General features: G+C 46.9%; 1 protein-coding gene and 1 long non-coding RNA gene across 2 annotated transcripts in view; one reads left to right on the top strand and one right to left on the bottom strand.

Moving 5' to 3' along the window:
* Positions 1 to 5,473: 5,473 nt before the first annotated feature.
* On the bottom strand, positions 5,474 to 14,596 carry LOC128628587 (uncharacterized). Its single transcript, XR_008393015.1, has 3 exons — positions 14,396 to 14,596; positions 13,842 to 13,990; positions 5,474 to 9,139 (listed from the first exon to the last, which is right to left on the bottom strand). It is a non-coding gene; the product is annotated as an uncharacterized LOC128628587 (long non-coding RNA).
* A 329-nt stretch (positions 14,597 to 14,925) lies between these two features.
* Positions 14,926 to 16,977, top strand: part of TMED10 (transmembrane p24 trafficking protein 10) — a 41,385-nt gene continuing 39,333 nt past the window's right edge. The window contains exon 1 of the mRNA XM_053673390.1: positions 14,926 to 15,214. Coding sequence (XP_053529365.1) covers positions 14,981 to 15,214 — 234 coding nt within the window. The 5' untranslated portion in view covers positions 14,926 to 14,980. The remainder of the gene's footprint in view (positions 15,215 to 16,977) is intronic.

The raw sequence follows: 16,977 nt of genomic DNA, 5'->3' as shown, positions 1-16,977 counted from the left end.
GGGGAATAGAACAAATGTAATGGCATAATCAATAAAATAAAAAAAAATTTTTAAGTATATACTAAGGTTATGTTCTATTCCTTTGGCTAGAAATTAGGTTCCAAAGTTTAAGACAGGAGGCCCAAATGAACTAGCCCACTGATGGTCAATGAACCCAAATCCTCCGAGTTTATACACTATAACCCTCTAGGTTATGCATTTTAGTGTCCAGAAAGATTATCTGTGCCCTCAAGACATTCTGATAACCCTGGAAATCTTTATTACTCATAAATATTCCGTTCTGGGGACTTAAGTAGAAGAGTGCAAATTCTTAACTGATCACAGTAAAATTAGGAAACAAGGTTGATTTTAAATTGATCTGGTAACAGACTACGAGTAAATTCTCTTTCCTCTCCTTACCTGCCCTGCTTCCTCAGTTATTAGTTCTAGTCACCAATTAGCCATTGCTCTCTGGATCTCCATTCACCTGAAGATTTTTTTTTTAATTCCCTGACAGTGGAGAGAGGTAACGATTAAGGCAATTTCTCCTTCAAGAGTGTTCAAAAATGGCCCTAGCTGGTGTAGCTCAGTGGATCGAGCTCGGGCTACGAACCAAAGGGTCGCCAGTTTGATTCCCAGTCGGGGCACATGCCTGGGTTGCAGGCCAAGTCCCCAGTATGGGATGCGTGAGAGGCAACCACACATTGATATTTCTCTCCTTCTCTAAAAATGCATAAATAAAATCTTTTTTTAAAAACTTCTGCAAATTTGAAAAAAAAATAGAGTGTTCAAAAATGGTTCAATGAACAAGGCAGCCTTGGAGCCCAATAAACTTGGGTGTACATCCTGCTCCAGCACTTGTTTGCAGTTTAACTTCTAGCAAGTTATCTCCCTCCTCTAGGTCTCTGTTTCTTTATCTGCGGGATGGGACAATAATGTTGAACCCCAATGATTCTCACTCTGTTGGACCATGGCAGCTATAGATCATTGGAATTTTGTAAACAGTGAGTTGCTATGAGGACCAAATGCCTGAAAAGCCCTAGAATGGTGCCTGGCACTGAACAGAACATCAGCATTCAGAACATTGTCCTTTTCCCCTTTTCCTTGTGCACTGAACCCCCTCTTCCCTAATACCATCTGCCCATTTCCATGCCAGACCTCCAATCCTATTCTGTACAGGTATGCATACATAAAAATATGCCATTTTTATACGCTTATTTATTTATTTATTATAGATTGCATTTATTTATTTTTAGAGAGAGGGGAAGGGAAGGAGAAAGGGAGGGAGGGTTCACACACCCCCACTTGGGGACCCGGCAGCACCCCAGGCCTATGCCCTGTTTGGGAGCAAACCGGCAACCTTCTAGTTCGCAGGCTAGCACTCAATCCGCCGAGCCACACCAGCCAGGGCTGAAAGCATGCAATTTTAATATATAAACATAGATTATGTAAACGTTCACTCGTTTGTTCAACACACAGTTATTGAGAATCCACTTGTGCTAGCGCTGCCATAAACCAGTTAGACAGGTTCCTGTTCTCCTGGAGCTCACTTTCCAGTAGGGGAGGGTTCCCGGTGATGGGAAAAGGAGGCACCATGTGGGGGAGGAGCACCACGTGGACTGGGCAGGTGAGGGAAGCTTCTCCGAAAAGGCGGCCTGTGAGGCCCAGAGGATGAAGAGAAGCCAGCCCCAAACCAGGCTGGGGAAGAGCACCCCAGGCAGAGGACACAGCCAGCGGGAAGCCCCGGGGCAGGAAGAGTGTGTTGTGTTTGAGGGACAGAAAGCATCCAGTGCCAGGAGGGAGGGGTGAGAGGGAATGGGGGGGGGCCCTGCTGGCCTCTGTGAGGGGTTGGGATTGTAACGTGACACTCTGGAGATGCTGAGAAAGGGATGGCGATCTGATTTATATTTTAAAAGCACGGCTCTGGCTGCTGTGTCCCAAGTGGATTGCCAGGAGCCAGGATGGAAGCAAGTCTCTGGCTGCCACAGCCACGTCCTACCAGACATGTGGACTCCCAGAGCTAGAAAGCCACTGGAGCCTGGGGAAGGCTCCGCGTCCCCACCTGCACAGTGCAGTCACCTGGGGACACTGTTAGCAAAGTTCCAAGGATCCACAGCCACCACCAAAGGCCAAGAGAATCAGAATCTCATAGATGAGGGCCAGGCTAATGGGATTTTTTTAACAAAACTTCCTGGGACATTTTATATGCATTCGGAACTGAGAATCACTGTGTGTGGGTGAACGCTCCAGGACCCAAGCTCTGGCTGCTGCCTGAGACACCTTTCCGGGGTCCAACATGTGGGGGCGACATTCCTCGCAAGTCCCCCCAGCCACCACGGATCAGAGTAATCATGACTGAGACACGGTGTGATCTGCTTGGGGAGGAGAAGTGGCCATTTTCTCAGAGGAAAAAGGCCATGAGCAGTGGCCAGTTTATCAGGGAAAAAAGGCGTTGAGCTCCCTCCCCTAGGGACTTTTATTGGGTTGTAATACACAGGAATACAGGACTACAAGGATCATACAGTAGATAGCATTTCAAAGAAATCTGAGGGCTTAGTATGAGTCAGTGTCTGTCAGGAAGAGTTTTAGGGTTTCCTGCTTGAACCCTTAACATATGAATGAAAGCTCTCTTAGCAGAGCAGATTTCACAGGTTTATCAGGAAGTCTTTGTGATGTCAGATTGTTCCCCAGGACATGCTATAGCAAGGCAAGGAGCTGTACCTCTCCCCAACAGGTATTCAGGCTTAAGGGGATTAGAGTGCTTCTCCCAGAGAACATGGGGACTCGGGCTATGTCAAAGCTGGGGGGCGAGAGTCCATTGCTCTTTGTTGCAGCATCCCCTCACCCAGTCCTTCCATGAAGGCCTCCCGCATGATCGATTCTGGCTTAGGTCGCTCCCTGCTGTGAGGGGTCTTACCCGTCATTGACTTCCAACCAAGCTTTGGGAGCAGGGAGAGGAAACTGAGGCAGCGTTTGCTACCAGAGACAAGCTTTGTTTCCTGCGGCTCGCATTCCAAAGGTCGTCCCTCGCCCTTAGCCACAAAGGGTGGAGCTACAATTCCTAGAACCAGGCAGAGCGGTCTACAACACCGACATCCTGTTACAACTTTCTTTTTCAGAGTGAGCAGAAATGAGCCACTTGGGTAGCTTCCCTGCATCCTCCGTGTAGTGGGGCCAACCAGCAACTCTCTCTTTTCTACTGAAGTCACCCCTCCCTTCTCCCCCATTGACACACCCAAGGTAAATCTCAGCAAAAGGGATGAAGAAACCCAGAAACAGGAAACCTAGACAGAAAAAGAATTGTCCGGCCCCTGGGAATTCCCCCATCTTCCCGCAGGGTGCCTCCTAAAATGCTCTTGCACACAGGGGTGCTGCGTGTGCGTCTCAGGACCCGCACAAAGTCGCCAGGAGGTGATCTGGTGACTCCTCTCCCACCCAGTCCACATGGAGAATTCGAGAACTGGAAAAAACTTTAGCATCAGTAGTTTCATTCTAATTTAACCATGGGTTGGTAGGGGAGGGAGCCAGGCACTAAATATAATCAGTCTTGTATTTCTAAGGCATTCCTAGAAGCTTGAGAGTGGGGAAGAGAACTTGACACCCACATGCTGGCAGGCTGTATTCTGTAGTTCGCAGTCCTCACAGAAAGCTCCATGGAACAGATGCTGTTATTCTCATTTCGAATTTAGGCAACTGAGGTTCAAAGAGGTAAAGTAACTTCACAAAGGTCCGCCAAGGCTCCATCCGCACTGGTGCTGTGTCCTCTTAGTGTCCTTTTCTAGAGGCTTCCTTCAGTGGAGGGATGGTCAGCATCTCTCTCCCCATGTCACCCCATTTGAGATCAGGTAGGTACCTGAGCCAGCTCCCTAATTTTTGCTACTCCTTGCACATAACTCTGTCCCCACAATCCCCACCAAATGCTCTCCCCCAGTGCCCAGCCCCTCTGGCCCTTCTCTCCTATTCCTCCCCCATGTTTTCTACGAACCCAAGCCAGAGCACGAGGCAGCCCTAATATATTAAGAAGAACCAAATATGGAGGTTTAAAGGCTGTCCTTTTTACTTGCACAGTTTGATAAAAGGGTGGAGGGAGGGAACTGTTTTCGCCCCAGGGGTTTTACCGGTCTGTGAGGGTTTTGGGTCCACGTGATTTTTGCATGCTTACTCCTCAACAGTGAGGATTTTCCCAGCTGCTCCAGGCCTTCAGCGATCTTTCCTTTGTGGGCTGTGCCTACAGAGTTAGCACTTAGCTAGGAAATCAACGCATCCTATAACATGGATGTGTTATGACTAACCATGACCACCACCCCACATCTGTGTTCCTCAACATGCTAACTGGTGGGCTGACCCGCTCATATGCAGGGCCACTCAATTTATACCTGAAAGGTGGCACCACAACTACTCCTAGACCCAAAAAGGTCAGGGAATAGAGAAAGAAACCATTCGTTACAGCATTTTGCTTTCAAGACAGAAATCAGTCCCTGGAGGAGCTGCTCCTGTAGCCGAATTCCTCTTCCATCTGAACCAGCCTCCTCCAGCTCCTGACAGATCCTGCCTCCCTTCCCAGCCCCCTCCCCCGATAACTCAGGTGCTTAATCAGGCTTGGCAGATCTCGGTTAATTCTTACAACAAGCTAGGCAGCGTTATTCCTATTTTACAGCTAATGAAACTCAGGATCAGAAAGGGTAACTTGTTCCAAGGTACAGAGAGCTAGTGAAGGGCAGGTTGCCGGCCACAAGTCTCAGGGCCTCTGCTCCTCATGTCTGTACTTCCTCTCGCTCAAGTTCAAGGCTCCTCACGGTGGAGGCCAGGTTTGGGATCCCAAAGGTCTTAGCCTGTAGCAAAGGCACAGTGAGTGTTTGCTCAGGGAATTGCCAGAGGAAGTTTACTCCGATTGCCTATTGTGTGAGAAGCAGTCCGGGGCAAAGAGGAAGTGTTCGTGCAGTGATAAGGCCTGTGCGCCCGTTGGTGGTCCGATGCCCTGGGCAGGGGCCCACATGAAGTGGGAGGGTGGACTGCCGAAAGGCTCAGGGTGAGAGGCCCCTCCCCGACAGGGGCTGAGGGAAGGGTCAGGGGGGGATGGGAGCAGCACCTAAGGCCTGACTGGTTGCTGGCCTCCAGGCCTCCAAGCGTCCTCCCCTGAAAGAGCCCCAGACCTGAAGGAAGAGGAAGGGAGGCCCTCAGTGGACACGAGGGCCGCCTGGGCGCTGTGGGAGAAGCCCCAAGTGGGAGACCGGGATTTGGGTTTGGGGGACCCTGGGGACGGACGTAGGATTTGAAGGAGCTCCCCAGGAAGACGCAGGAGAAGCGTGGTGTGATTCAGTACCTCTGAAAAGAAGACATCTTTTTGACGCGTCCCCACACCAAGAAGGCAAAGCACGGGAAAGCATGGTGTGAAAGGTTCAGAAAAGATGGAACTTGATGTGGGAAAGCTGTGTGAGGGGACGTTTGGGATGCTGGTTCAGAGAGATGGCAGTGTTGTAGACGATCGGCGGGTAAATACACACTCTTGGAGCCCGGAACCGAATTGATAAAAATTTTAATGGCCAAAGATTTTTCCTGCACAGGGGCGAACTTCCCCAACGGTGACCGGAGTCACGTAGCTACTCAGAGCTACAAAATGGAAGTCGCGCCTGGCTTACAGACTACTGGGTATTTATATTTTCTAGCAAGCAAGCAAAGGCATACAGAAGCAGAGGTGGCGGTTAGCTATTGGCTTATTTAAAAACGGCGAGGGTCCCTGATTGGTGGGTGCTGCTGCTGGCGGGCACTTTCTGGCGGCCGGGTTAGTTACCTTATTTGGCTAGAATTTTAAACCCAATTGTTCCCGGATGTTTGTTCATTACCCTGTTCCAGGAACTGCAGATTTAGGGTTGGGTAATGCCCTAGCTGTAATTTTCCTAGCTGGGTATAACAGCAGGGCCTGACAACGGTGCGTGGGATGCCGTCGGGGGTGGCAGTGGGAGTGTGGGATGGCAGCGACAGCGGGAACCGAGCCCATAGTTCACGTCCCCACTTCACCATGCACGGGCTGAGGGACTTTGGGTTAGCTACTTAACCTGTTTGACCCTCAGTGTCCTTATGATAGGGGACTTAAGAGTTGGAGAATTTTAGTTTACGTAATAGCTAATAAGCTTAGTAATTGATGCACGTAAAAGCTTTTGTTCCAGGAACTGAAGGTGTGACCCACCCTGACTCCAGGAGACCATTAGCTATTCCACCTTTGAGCCTCAGGAGGACTGCAAGCAATTCAAGATGGTATCTGAGCCATTGTGCTCCAGGTGAGGTGACCACCGCCCAGGACATAGCTAAAGACCACCGCCCAGGGTGAGAATGCTGAAGTTGTTTTTTTTTTAATACAATTAACTTTTCCCTGAATTCCAAACCCCTTACCTACACTTTGTTCTCCTTATAAAAAGGGCCATTTTAAAATGGAACTTAAGATGGTCTGTTAGGGTATGATAAAGAAGTACTCAGCACATGTGCAGACAGCAAAGGCTGATGACGGTGGAAAAATCAAGGTATGTTCCTGGGAGGGAGGGTTCTAGGAACACAGTGAAAATATAAGCAACTGCCAGTCTGGTCGACTTCCTAACAGCTTAAATTTACTGAAGGCCTACTATATGCCAGACACTGTTCTAAGTGTTTTATATGCTTTATTTCTTTGGATTCTGACCACCACCTTTTGAGGTAGACACTATATTTATTCCCATTTACATGAGGCACAGACAGTGCAGGTCACTCGCCTGAAGTTACGGTGAGCGAGTAGGACAACGCAGGCATTCTGACCCCAGGGCTGCACACTTCCGTGCCGCCTCTCACCAGCTGCAATGAATGTAAGACATCTAGGGGCACATGTGAGAACTGGCTGTGGGGCTCACAGCCTGGCACGGGGCTTCTGACACCTCGGGTGCGTCAGAATCTCCCAGGGAGGTGACCTAAGATGCCCGTGCCAGGGTCCCACGCCCAGAGAGCCCGACGCGGGCAGCAGTGGCAGTGGCAGGAGCTGGAGCATGGAGGACAGAAATGTGTGGGGTTTTGTTTTTCTGGGGTTTTTTGACTGACAGATCGTGCCTCAGGTTTATTTGTACAAACAGCACAGGAAGACCCAGCCCACGTAGACAGCAGCCCAGGCACCATACCAGTTCTTCTATCCTCACATCAACAGACAGAGGCCTCTACTCTGGAAGCCGTCATAGGGGCCTGGGCACGTTTGGAAGCCTGAACCTGAGCTGGAGCCACAGTCACAGACACAGCTGCAGCCACAGCCTGGGTCTTGATTTGAGCCTTGGCCTTGGCCTTTGGCCAGCAGAGATGAAGACCTTTGGCAAGGCAGGCATGAACATTTTCCCCAAGCTTGGGATGAGTGATATAAACAACTCAATTGAGTTTGTGGCTGCTGTTCTTTGAGAGCTTAAGCTTGACCTCCTTGGGCTTTATGGGGGCCTTGATAGCCTTGGCACATGCAATCATGGCCTTGGCATTGTTGGGCTGCATCTTCTTCGGGCCCTTCTTGTTATGCTTTTTGGCAAAGCACATGTTCCTCAGGAACCTGAGGTCGACCCCATTAAGAGATTCATATCTTTGTGATCAGGGTTTTTTGATGCCTTTTGTGTCATTTTCAGGACTGGTTGTGAGTGGTGATTTTTGAACCTGGACATGTCTACACCGAAGCCATGGCTCCCAAAGGGCCTCAGAAATTTATATTTTTAACAAGACCCTTAGGGAACCCTCATGCAGTTGGTCTAGAAGTTAGGCGAGAACTCATGGGCAGTACGGGGATACCCAGACGGCCCAGTGGAGACTGTATCTAGGTGATGGGAAGTGGCAATGTCTCCTAGATACAATGGCATTTGACTTGGGGTTTAAGGGTAGATAGGATTTTGTGTGTCCCTCTCTCCTTCCCTATTTGGAGGCTGTACTGGGTTGAACTGTATCCCCACAGAAGATATGTTGAAATCCTGACCTTATTCAGAAAAAGAATCTTTGCAGTTTTAAGTAGGTTAAGGGTCTTGAGATGAAATCATCCCAGATTATCTGGATGGGACCTAAATCCAATGACAAGTGTCCTTAGACAAGGAGAGAGACAGAGAGGAGAGGAGTCCACTTGAAAACAGAGGCAGAAATTGGTGTTATGCAGCCACAAGCCAGGCAGTGCCTGGGCCACCGAGTTCAGGCCAAATGATGGCAGCGCTAGGAAACTAATACAGAGGCTTTTAGCCTAGTCACACCGTTCACCCTGGGAAGGTCTTTGCAATTAAACACTGAGTTGTGGAAGCACAGCCTTCAGACAGTGTAGCTGTGGCCGCCACATCCCCGGCCAGGACCGCAGGCTCTACAGGCAGTGGTGGAGCACAGCTGGTAACGATGCAGTGGGGGCATCTCTGCAAACTCACGACTTCCCCACCTCTCCTTGGATGCAGGCTTGTAAGAAGTCAAAGAAAGGTTCTGTCCTCAGTCTCTGGATTTGCATTTTGCAAAGGAGATGTCAACACCTAGAAAGCATAGTTTCCAGCTGAAAGTCGCCCGCACGTGGGGGGCAGGGCAGGGCCAGACTACGTTCTAAAGCACGCAGCAGTGGAATGCCCAGCCCGTGCCTTTCAGAGTGGTTTTGCCATGAAGCCCTGGTTGTCATAAAGCTGTAATGTCATCGCTGTAACTTCATTCCAAAGGAGTCGATTATTTCTAATGACTACTTGGGGGTTGTCTTTCTTGGCCCTGACCAGTCTGTGGGTAGTAGCTTTTGACCTCTGGCTTAGAGACTCTGATGATTCCCTTACCCAGAGCTGCATCTTCTGCTTTAGGGATGCAAGTTGATCTATCTTCGGAAGCCCATCCCCAAAATGCAGAAGTTGGCCATCTGTAGAACGGACAGCACTGGTTGTGGTCTGTGAAACACCAAATCTTAGAGAAGTACCTCTTTAGAAAAGCTTATTAATACTTCCTTTGTCCATGTGCCACAATGACTTTCTGCAAGGGAGAAGGACAGGCTCCCTCATGTGCCTGCGGAGAGAGCTTCCTCCTCATCTGAAGCTCTCGCTTCCCATTCCTCCTCCTTGGCTAATGCTGGAGCTGAGAGCATAGCTGACAGAGGAATGGACCTTGTCCCCAAGCTGGTGTTCCACATGCTCTAGTTACTAGAGGAACAACTCCATGCCAGTTCCTAGGAGAAAGGGCGGCAGAGTTTCAGCAGGAGAAACAGGAATGTAAATCAAACTGAGAAATATTTATTGGGCACATGCCACTAGAAACGCATTGAAAGGTTAGGTGCTGGAATAGAAGTGGGCAAGGGTTAGGTTGGAGCATTAGTTTTCAACCCAGGCTGCATGTTGAATCACAGGAAAGATCTCAAGAATTCTGTTGCTTTGGCTGTATCCCACACCACTTACATCATCTGGGGGACATTCCGGCATCAGCACTTTTTAAAAGATCCCCAGATGATTCCAATGTGCAGCAAAGTTAGGGAACCCCCAAAACATGATATCCCTACGGACCATACCCAGATATGTTTTCAGTGGTCTGGGTTGGGTCCTAGGTGAGACCTAGGCATTGGCAGTTTTTTAAAAGCTGCTAAGGGGATTCCAGTGTGCAGAGGTGAGTCATGTGAATAATAAAGGGAAAGCAGCATGGGAATTATCAAGGTGCCTGCAGCCAGTGCTCTTTTCTATATGTATGGTCCATATCTCTTGCAAGATGGAATTTTTCTAGAAAGAGAATAAATTTTGGTGGATCTCACAGACAGCTGGACACCAGATACTGCTTAGTGGCCTATCGGGGGGTAGGGAGGGAAGCATTGGAGAGGAAATCCAAAACGTTCTCAGAACCAGGAGTGAAGGCCAACAATGATGTATCCTCTGTTCTAGCAAGCTTTAAGATTTCCAAGTGCTTTTGAAATAATCTCAAGCTCTGTTGAGGACCCGTAGGTGTATAGTCTTCAGGCAAGGCTGTCTCTATGTGTGGAGTATAAAACAGGCACATGTTTAAGGGTAGATGTCATTTGATTCTCTATTCTCCTTTGGAAAACCTCAACTCTGGGGCTACTTCACAAAGTACTAGCAATTTCCTTCTTTCTTTCTTCTCTCCCTCCTTCCTTTCTCAGTACTTTGTCCCTTCTTTGTAGCATCAGTGGGTACAGACACAAGGTGAAGAGTTCCCATCTTACCTACCTGACCCTACTTCCTTCTCCCCTGGCATCCCATTTTGGCAACTCTTTTTTTGTCCCATGGTACCTCCACTTCGACTAGTCCAGTGGATTTTTTTTTTCCATCTAATTTCTGCCTTGGTCCAGTGGAATTGTTTTTTCCATCTGGTCCAGTGGATTTTTGTCTTTCCGTCTAATTTCTGCCTTCAGATTCTGCCTTCCTGGACTCCAGAACCTCCCCTCTCTGCACTGGGCTCTAGGACTGGTGTTCTCCATAAGCAAACAGTGATTATGGGGCAGAGGAGACACTTCCCTTCTCGTCCTGTCCTTTTCAACTTTGTTTTGTCCTCAAAGTATGTAGGTAGCAGTGTCATACAGTTCATGTGACAGTTCTTATGTTTTCTGAAACTTATTCTGTGGGACACATTTTTTTGTATCTTTTGCTTGCATCATCTCTAAATTTCTTCCTAATAAAATTTTTGCCAAATCCAGACTCCTTGGTGCTCTCAGCTCATATACATCACTAGAACTTTGACTCTGGCAATCAGGATTTATAGGCTGCAGTTTACAAGGCAGAATCTCAATAGTTTATCTTGACAATATCGATGGAGGACATCAATTGGAATGAACAGGTACTGGAGTTTGTGTTTCCTACCCAGGAAGATAAAAATTTAGCACGGAGAGAATCCGAGATTAGAGAGGTAGGCAGGAGCCAGAGCACAGTGGCCTTTGGGCTGTGGCAAGGTATTTGGGCTTTATTCCGATTGATCTGATTTACATTTAAAAAAAATTTTAAAGGTTTTATTTATTTATTTTTAGAGAGAGGGTAAGGGAGAGAGAAAGAGAGGGAAAGAAGCATCAGTATGTGGTTGCCTCTTGTGTGCCTGCAACCCTGGCATGTGCCCTGACTGGGAACCAAACCAACGACCATTTGGTTCACAGGCCAGCACTCAATCCACTGAGCCACACCAGCCAGCGCTCATTCACATTTAAAAAAATAAATCAGTCAAGGTATATTGAGGAGCATGATTACAGGTGGGACACAGATGGAAGTATGGAAGTAAAGACAACAGAGGAAAGTTGTCTTGTTTAGGTGAGAGAAGCAAACTTTTTTGTACAGGGTCAGATAATAAAATAAATATTTTAGGTTTGGTGAGCCACATAAACTCTCTACAGCACATTCTTCTTCCCTGTCTCCGACTCTTCCTCCTCCTTTTTAACAACCCTCTAAAAATGTAAAAAATCTTCTTAGCTCTTGGATGATAAAAAAACAAAAACCCAGGAGGTTGCATGGGAGATTTGGCCTGCCTAGGTGGGTGGTAGTTTGCCAACCACTAGCTTAGAGAGAAGTAGAAACTGATTGTCATAAATTTAGGACACAGAACTGGCAGGATTTGCTGAAAGAGGAAACAAGGATGGCCTCAGTGAAGAAGTAGAAGGTGGTGTAATTTACTGAGATGGGGAAGAAGTAGATTTGGGAGTGGGGAGAAGGGGAAATTAAGAGTTAAGTATGAGTTGCCAATTAGTCATCCAAGTGGGGATGTCAGATAGGAAGCCTGATACAGACTCTGGCATTTAGGGGAGAGGTCAGAGCTGGAGATCCACGTTTGGGAGGTTATGGTCCAGGGGTGCATGTACAGTCATGGGACTGGATGAGATCACCTAGAGTGCAGTGCAGAGGTTCCCGGACCAGCACGTTGGCGGCTCTGAATTTAGGAGACCCATAAAAGAGGTCCTTGGAATCACTCTCTGGGTCAAAAAGCATGACATATGAGAAATACTGCCCAATTGCTTTCCAAAAGGGTCTTTTGTATCTTCATAGAACCCATCTTGTTTTAGCTGTTCAAATACACAATGAGTAGGGCCGGACACATGAGTGGGCAGGGGCACTGGAATTAGGAATCCTTGGCTGTTTTTGGAGTACAGCTGGGAGCCTTAAGTCGCACTGGGGAATGAGGCTGGTAAAAGGCACTGAGAGGGCAGAAGCGCTTCCAAGAATTCCCAACTACAGAATCTTACTACAAGCAGATTTTTTTTTAATAGCCATCTTTTTTCTTCTTCTTTTTTTAAGATTTTATTTATTTATCTTTAGAGGGGAAGGGAAGGAGAGAGGGAGAGAAAAATCAATGCATGGTTGCCTCTCGTGTGTCCTCTGCTAGAAACTGGCCTGCAACCCAGGCATGTGCCCTGACTGGGAATCGAACCATAATCCTCTGGTTCGCAGGCCTGTACTCAATCCACTGAGCTATACCAGCCAGGGCCCGAGCAGATTTTTAATGAGAGCTTCAGATTCACTATCTGGGGGGAGGTGTGTTTTCAACATACTCTCTCTCATACAAACAGAAGGTTGAGAAATCTAGGGGTTAGGGACAGACTGGGCAGGGGGTGTGTCCTTGTGACATATCTTTACCTCCAGAGGCTCATGGGGCTTCAGGAATCTTAGGTGGGTCTGGTTGGAGAAGGTTCAGGATGAGGGCATGGCAGAGGACTCTTAGGCCGGGAAGAAACATTTTCTTTAGCTTTGGGACACTTCCCATTTGCTAATTCAAAATGAGGCCTCTTCCCCTCACAGATGTAAAATGCAGTCTCTTTTCTCATGCAGTTGCAATGGAAAAGGCTGGGTTCCCAAGGCTTATCTACTCTGTCCCATAGTTCCATAGCAAGAGGGGAGGTTTTTTCCTGTCTTTATATGGAAACGAGAACACATTTTTTCAACTCAAATACAAGATATGCATGTTGTTGATGAAACTGAAACCACACCTACACTTTAAATGTTATGGATTTGTGTGAAAACATATAAGGAATAATGTAAGGAATTTGCTGTTAGGCCTTCTGCTAGGCCTTCCTTGAACCACTATTTATTTTTCTTTCTAAGTGCCAGGCACTCTTTTAGATTCAGAAGATGACGCAGTGAACAAAATAGATAAAAATCCCTGCCCCTCAAAAACAGATAACCCAGCCAGGTTAGATAGTAGTAAGTGCTAAGGATGAAAATATAAAAGAAGGAAGAGGGACAAGAAAGTGTTACATGACTGAGAATACAGGACAAGAAAGGATTTGAGAGCTGTGATTTAGGAAAGTAACAATTTCTCTAAGTCTCAATATTTTCATCTGTAAAATAAATAACAGTGCCTTCCTGAAGAAGGCTCAGGCCCTTAGACTGACTTTGTCACTTAATCTATGGGACTTTGGGCCTCTCAGAATTTCTTTGGACTCACAGAACTTATCTGTGACATGAACAGACTTGCCCAGCCTATGTCACATGGTTTTTGAAAATGTGAAATGAGATATGTGCAACTAGTTAAAAACATAGATTACCTAAATGTAAGATAGGAATTTGAAGGAAAAAAAACACACAACTAGGTTATGGACTGCAAATCTCTTGCAATCTCCTGAGGTCAGCAGAGCCTCAGGATTGATAATACACACAGCTGCTTGGTACTGACTCCCTACCCTACAGGGAAAAGGCCAATAAAAATGGTCAGGATGTACCTAGCAATCTTATCTTAGATCAGAGATAAAACAATCAAACTAAATGTTCCTAAGTGGACACTTAATAAAAGTTATAACATGATATTGGTCAAAATTTTAAATGCTTTGTTTGCATGTTAAATGCTTTGCAGCTCCTTTGTTTGTTCTTGTTTTGTTTGCAGGACTTCAGATCCGGGGACAAAAACTAAATGGCCTGAAAGGAGTTATAAATATAGAACATTCACGTAATTACCAAGGCAGGTAGTCTATCCTCTGGGTATTTCTGTAGATGTTCAATAAACATCACCAAGTAGATGCTTCCAAACACAGGCTATTATGTACTTCTTTTTCATCTTCATGTTTTCTTTGGCCCTGAATATTTGATAGCATCCCAGCAGTGGTCTGTTGAATCAATAACATATTGTTATACACGCATGGTATAGCGTCTGGCACTAACTAGGTACTGAATAAATATTTGTTAAGCTAAAGTTTGATTACTGTGTACGTTTGCTTACTAAAGACAAGCAAATTTGATCCCTAAAATGTTTGTGCCTTTAAAACACAAATATTTGCCTTCCCTTGACAACGTTCATATGGTAAACCAAATTCGCTCCATCCCTGAGACTAGATTAAAACACGGTGTTTTATTCAACTGAAATTCAAAATCCAAAGTCAGTTTGAACATCATCTAGCATACTAAAGGCGCTCGATGTTTGCTAAATAAAATGGATATTCAGAGAGGCGTTACTCCAGCCCACATATGCCGGTTAGGAGCATGGCTCGGCAGCCTGTCCACTTCGCACTCACCAGGGGACCTCTCTACACCTTCTCTGAGGTACTGGCGCCCGCTCGCCTCATAGCCACAGAATCTCTCCGCTCGGCCTGCCGAAGTTTCTCTCTCAAGCGGTCAGTGTCCCAACTGTCACACAGGGCGGCAAGGCACACGGAGTACGCACGCTCCGCCCCGCCCAGCGCGCTTCTTTCAAGGCTGCCCCGCTGGTCCAGCAAAGGGCCTTGTGGCCGTTTCCTATTGGGCCTTGGTTGCTATGGTATCAGCAGCTTAAAATTTGCTGGCACTGCTTCCGTAAGTTTAAGGAGAATTACTTCCAGGTCTGCCCTTGCTTGCTATGACTGACTGAACAATCACCGAACTCAATAAAAATAACATACATACCAGGGAATTTTAGAAAAATCTTACGTAAACACTCTAACTTGTGGGTGTGATGTGGTATCACAGTCTTTCTTCCCGTTCAAAAGATTTACTATATATTCTTCCTTTATTTGCCAGTCTCCAAAATGGCGCCGGCAGCGTTTGTGGGTCAGGGGTGAGTCACGTGGGCCGCCCCGGTTCCGGCGCGGTGGAGGCCAGGGTGGTGAGCAATCTTCGGCACCATGTCTGGTTTGTCTGGCCTGTCTGGCCCACAAGCCCAGCGTAGGCCTTGTCCGATAGCGTTGCTGCTGTTTCTCCTGTTTGTCCCCAGATCGGTTTTCGCCATTTCCTTCCACCTGCCTGTGAACTCTCGCAAGTGCCTCCGCGAGGAGATCCATAAGGACCTACTGGTGACCGGCGCCTACGAAATCAACGACCAATCTGGGGGCGTTGGCGGCCTGCGCACCCACCTCAAGGTGCGGCACTGGGCGGGGCAGGAAGACCTTAGGCCAGGGGAGGCCGAGGATTAGGCGGGGAGGGGGTGTCAGGCATGGGGAGGCCTAGAGGGCGGCCTGGCCTCCCCCAAGCGCTATGGGCGCGCGGTGGAAACCGCCCCCTCGCCGTGCTGGTTGGCGGTCGCGGGGCGGGGCTGGGCGCCAATTCCGGGGAACCGAAGAAGGGACGCGGGGCCTTAGCGGATGTGGTGACAGCTGAGCTGGGGCGACCCTGTATTTGTTCTGGTCTTAGGTACTTTGAACTGTAACTTGGTTCTTCTAAGAAGTCTTCGGACGGCGAATATTTGTTGCAGTTGGCATCATAGGACACATTGAAACCTGCAGGGAGATAATTAATGGAGGCGTTGAAGCTTAACAGTGAAGAATGAAACCTGTCATTTACTGACCACCAGCTGTTTGTCAGATCAGATCTTGTGCTGCTTTACATACATTCATTCCCATTTAGTTCGTATACTCCTCTATGAAGTAGGTACTTACTAGCTTCATTTTACACATAAGGAAATTGAGACTCAGAGAGGTAGTAGAATAAACTGATGCCAGAGCTGGAATTGATTCTTAGTTTGGGAGTTAAGTAAGGTGAAAGAAAAGTGCTGGAATTTTGTTCTCTCCTTACTTTTTATTTGTAATTCTTGTTGTTGACTAAAGTTGATTATTGGTGACAGATGGTCTCAGTCTCTAGACCTTTCCTTCCTGGTACCCCAGAGTCTGGACTTGGCCAAGTTTTAAGTAAATTTCAGCGGTGCTCTAATGGTGAAAACTACCACCATAATGCCAGTTTGGTCCCATTTTGCCATTTGGGTGACCAGATTGTGCTTTGAAAGTTAATATAATTTGGTATCAGTCAAGATCGATTGTTTTCTAGGTAATTGTATTCATTCACAGTAAGCACGTGGTTTTGGTTTTGTTTTTAACAGAATGTGTCTTAGACTAAATAGAAATATTTTTACTTTTTAAATAGCACTTAGGTATACGAGCACCGCAGTTTCTGTTTAAGGTATTGGAAGTCAATAGTGGTAATAGAGAGAAATTTTTCAGGACTGTTGCTCAAGTGACTTATCCTTTTATTAGTCTCTTCAGATAACAAACTGATGTCTGACCAAGAAAACCATGGTGGCCTAGTATTAGAGGCTTGAATACAACGTTTTGGGGGTTATGCTTCTGGCTTTTCAAAGGATGTAGTGCACAGAATCAGAATTTGAACAGTGAAAGAAACTTTGCTGTCCCCTTCAGTGTCACCTCCTCTGATTTGTACTTAACATACATTTCAAAAGCTTTCAGCAGCTCACAGTTGCTCATCTGATAAACTTTAAGATTTTATTTGTTTTTAGAGAGAGGGAGAGAAACATCTATGTACAAGATACATAGATCAGTTAGTCTCCTCTCTGAGGACCTGGCCTGTCACCCAGGCATGTGCCCTGACTGAGAATGGAACAGGTGACCCATTGGTTCACAGGCCAGCGCTTAATGCACTGAACCACACCAGCCAGGGCTCATCTGTTAAAGTTGGAATTTCCCAACATTCCCTGTAATATACTTCATGATCCATTCCTGAGGTTTACACAATACTTTGTCACTCTCCACTCTTCATTTTACATATGAGCCACCCCGAACAGTACCCTAACCTAACTTATTTTCATCTTAAAACCACTTATGTTTATACCTTGTCTTCCTTACCTTATTAGACCTTTAGTATCCTGTGGGCAGGAATTATTTTCATGTTTGTA

The sequence above is a fragment of the Artibeus jamaicensis genome, unplaced genomic scaffold (assembly GCF_021234435.1).
Source record: "Artibeus jamaicensis isolate MK-2021 breed Jamaican fruit bat unplaced genomic scaffold, CSHL_Jam_final contig_851, whole genome shotgun sequence".
NCBI classification, from domain to species: domain Eukaryota; kingdom Metazoa; phylum Chordata; class Mammalia; order Chiroptera; family Phyllostomidae; genus Artibeus; species Artibeus jamaicensis.
This window is presented reverse-complemented; position numbering and strand designations above follow the sequence as displayed.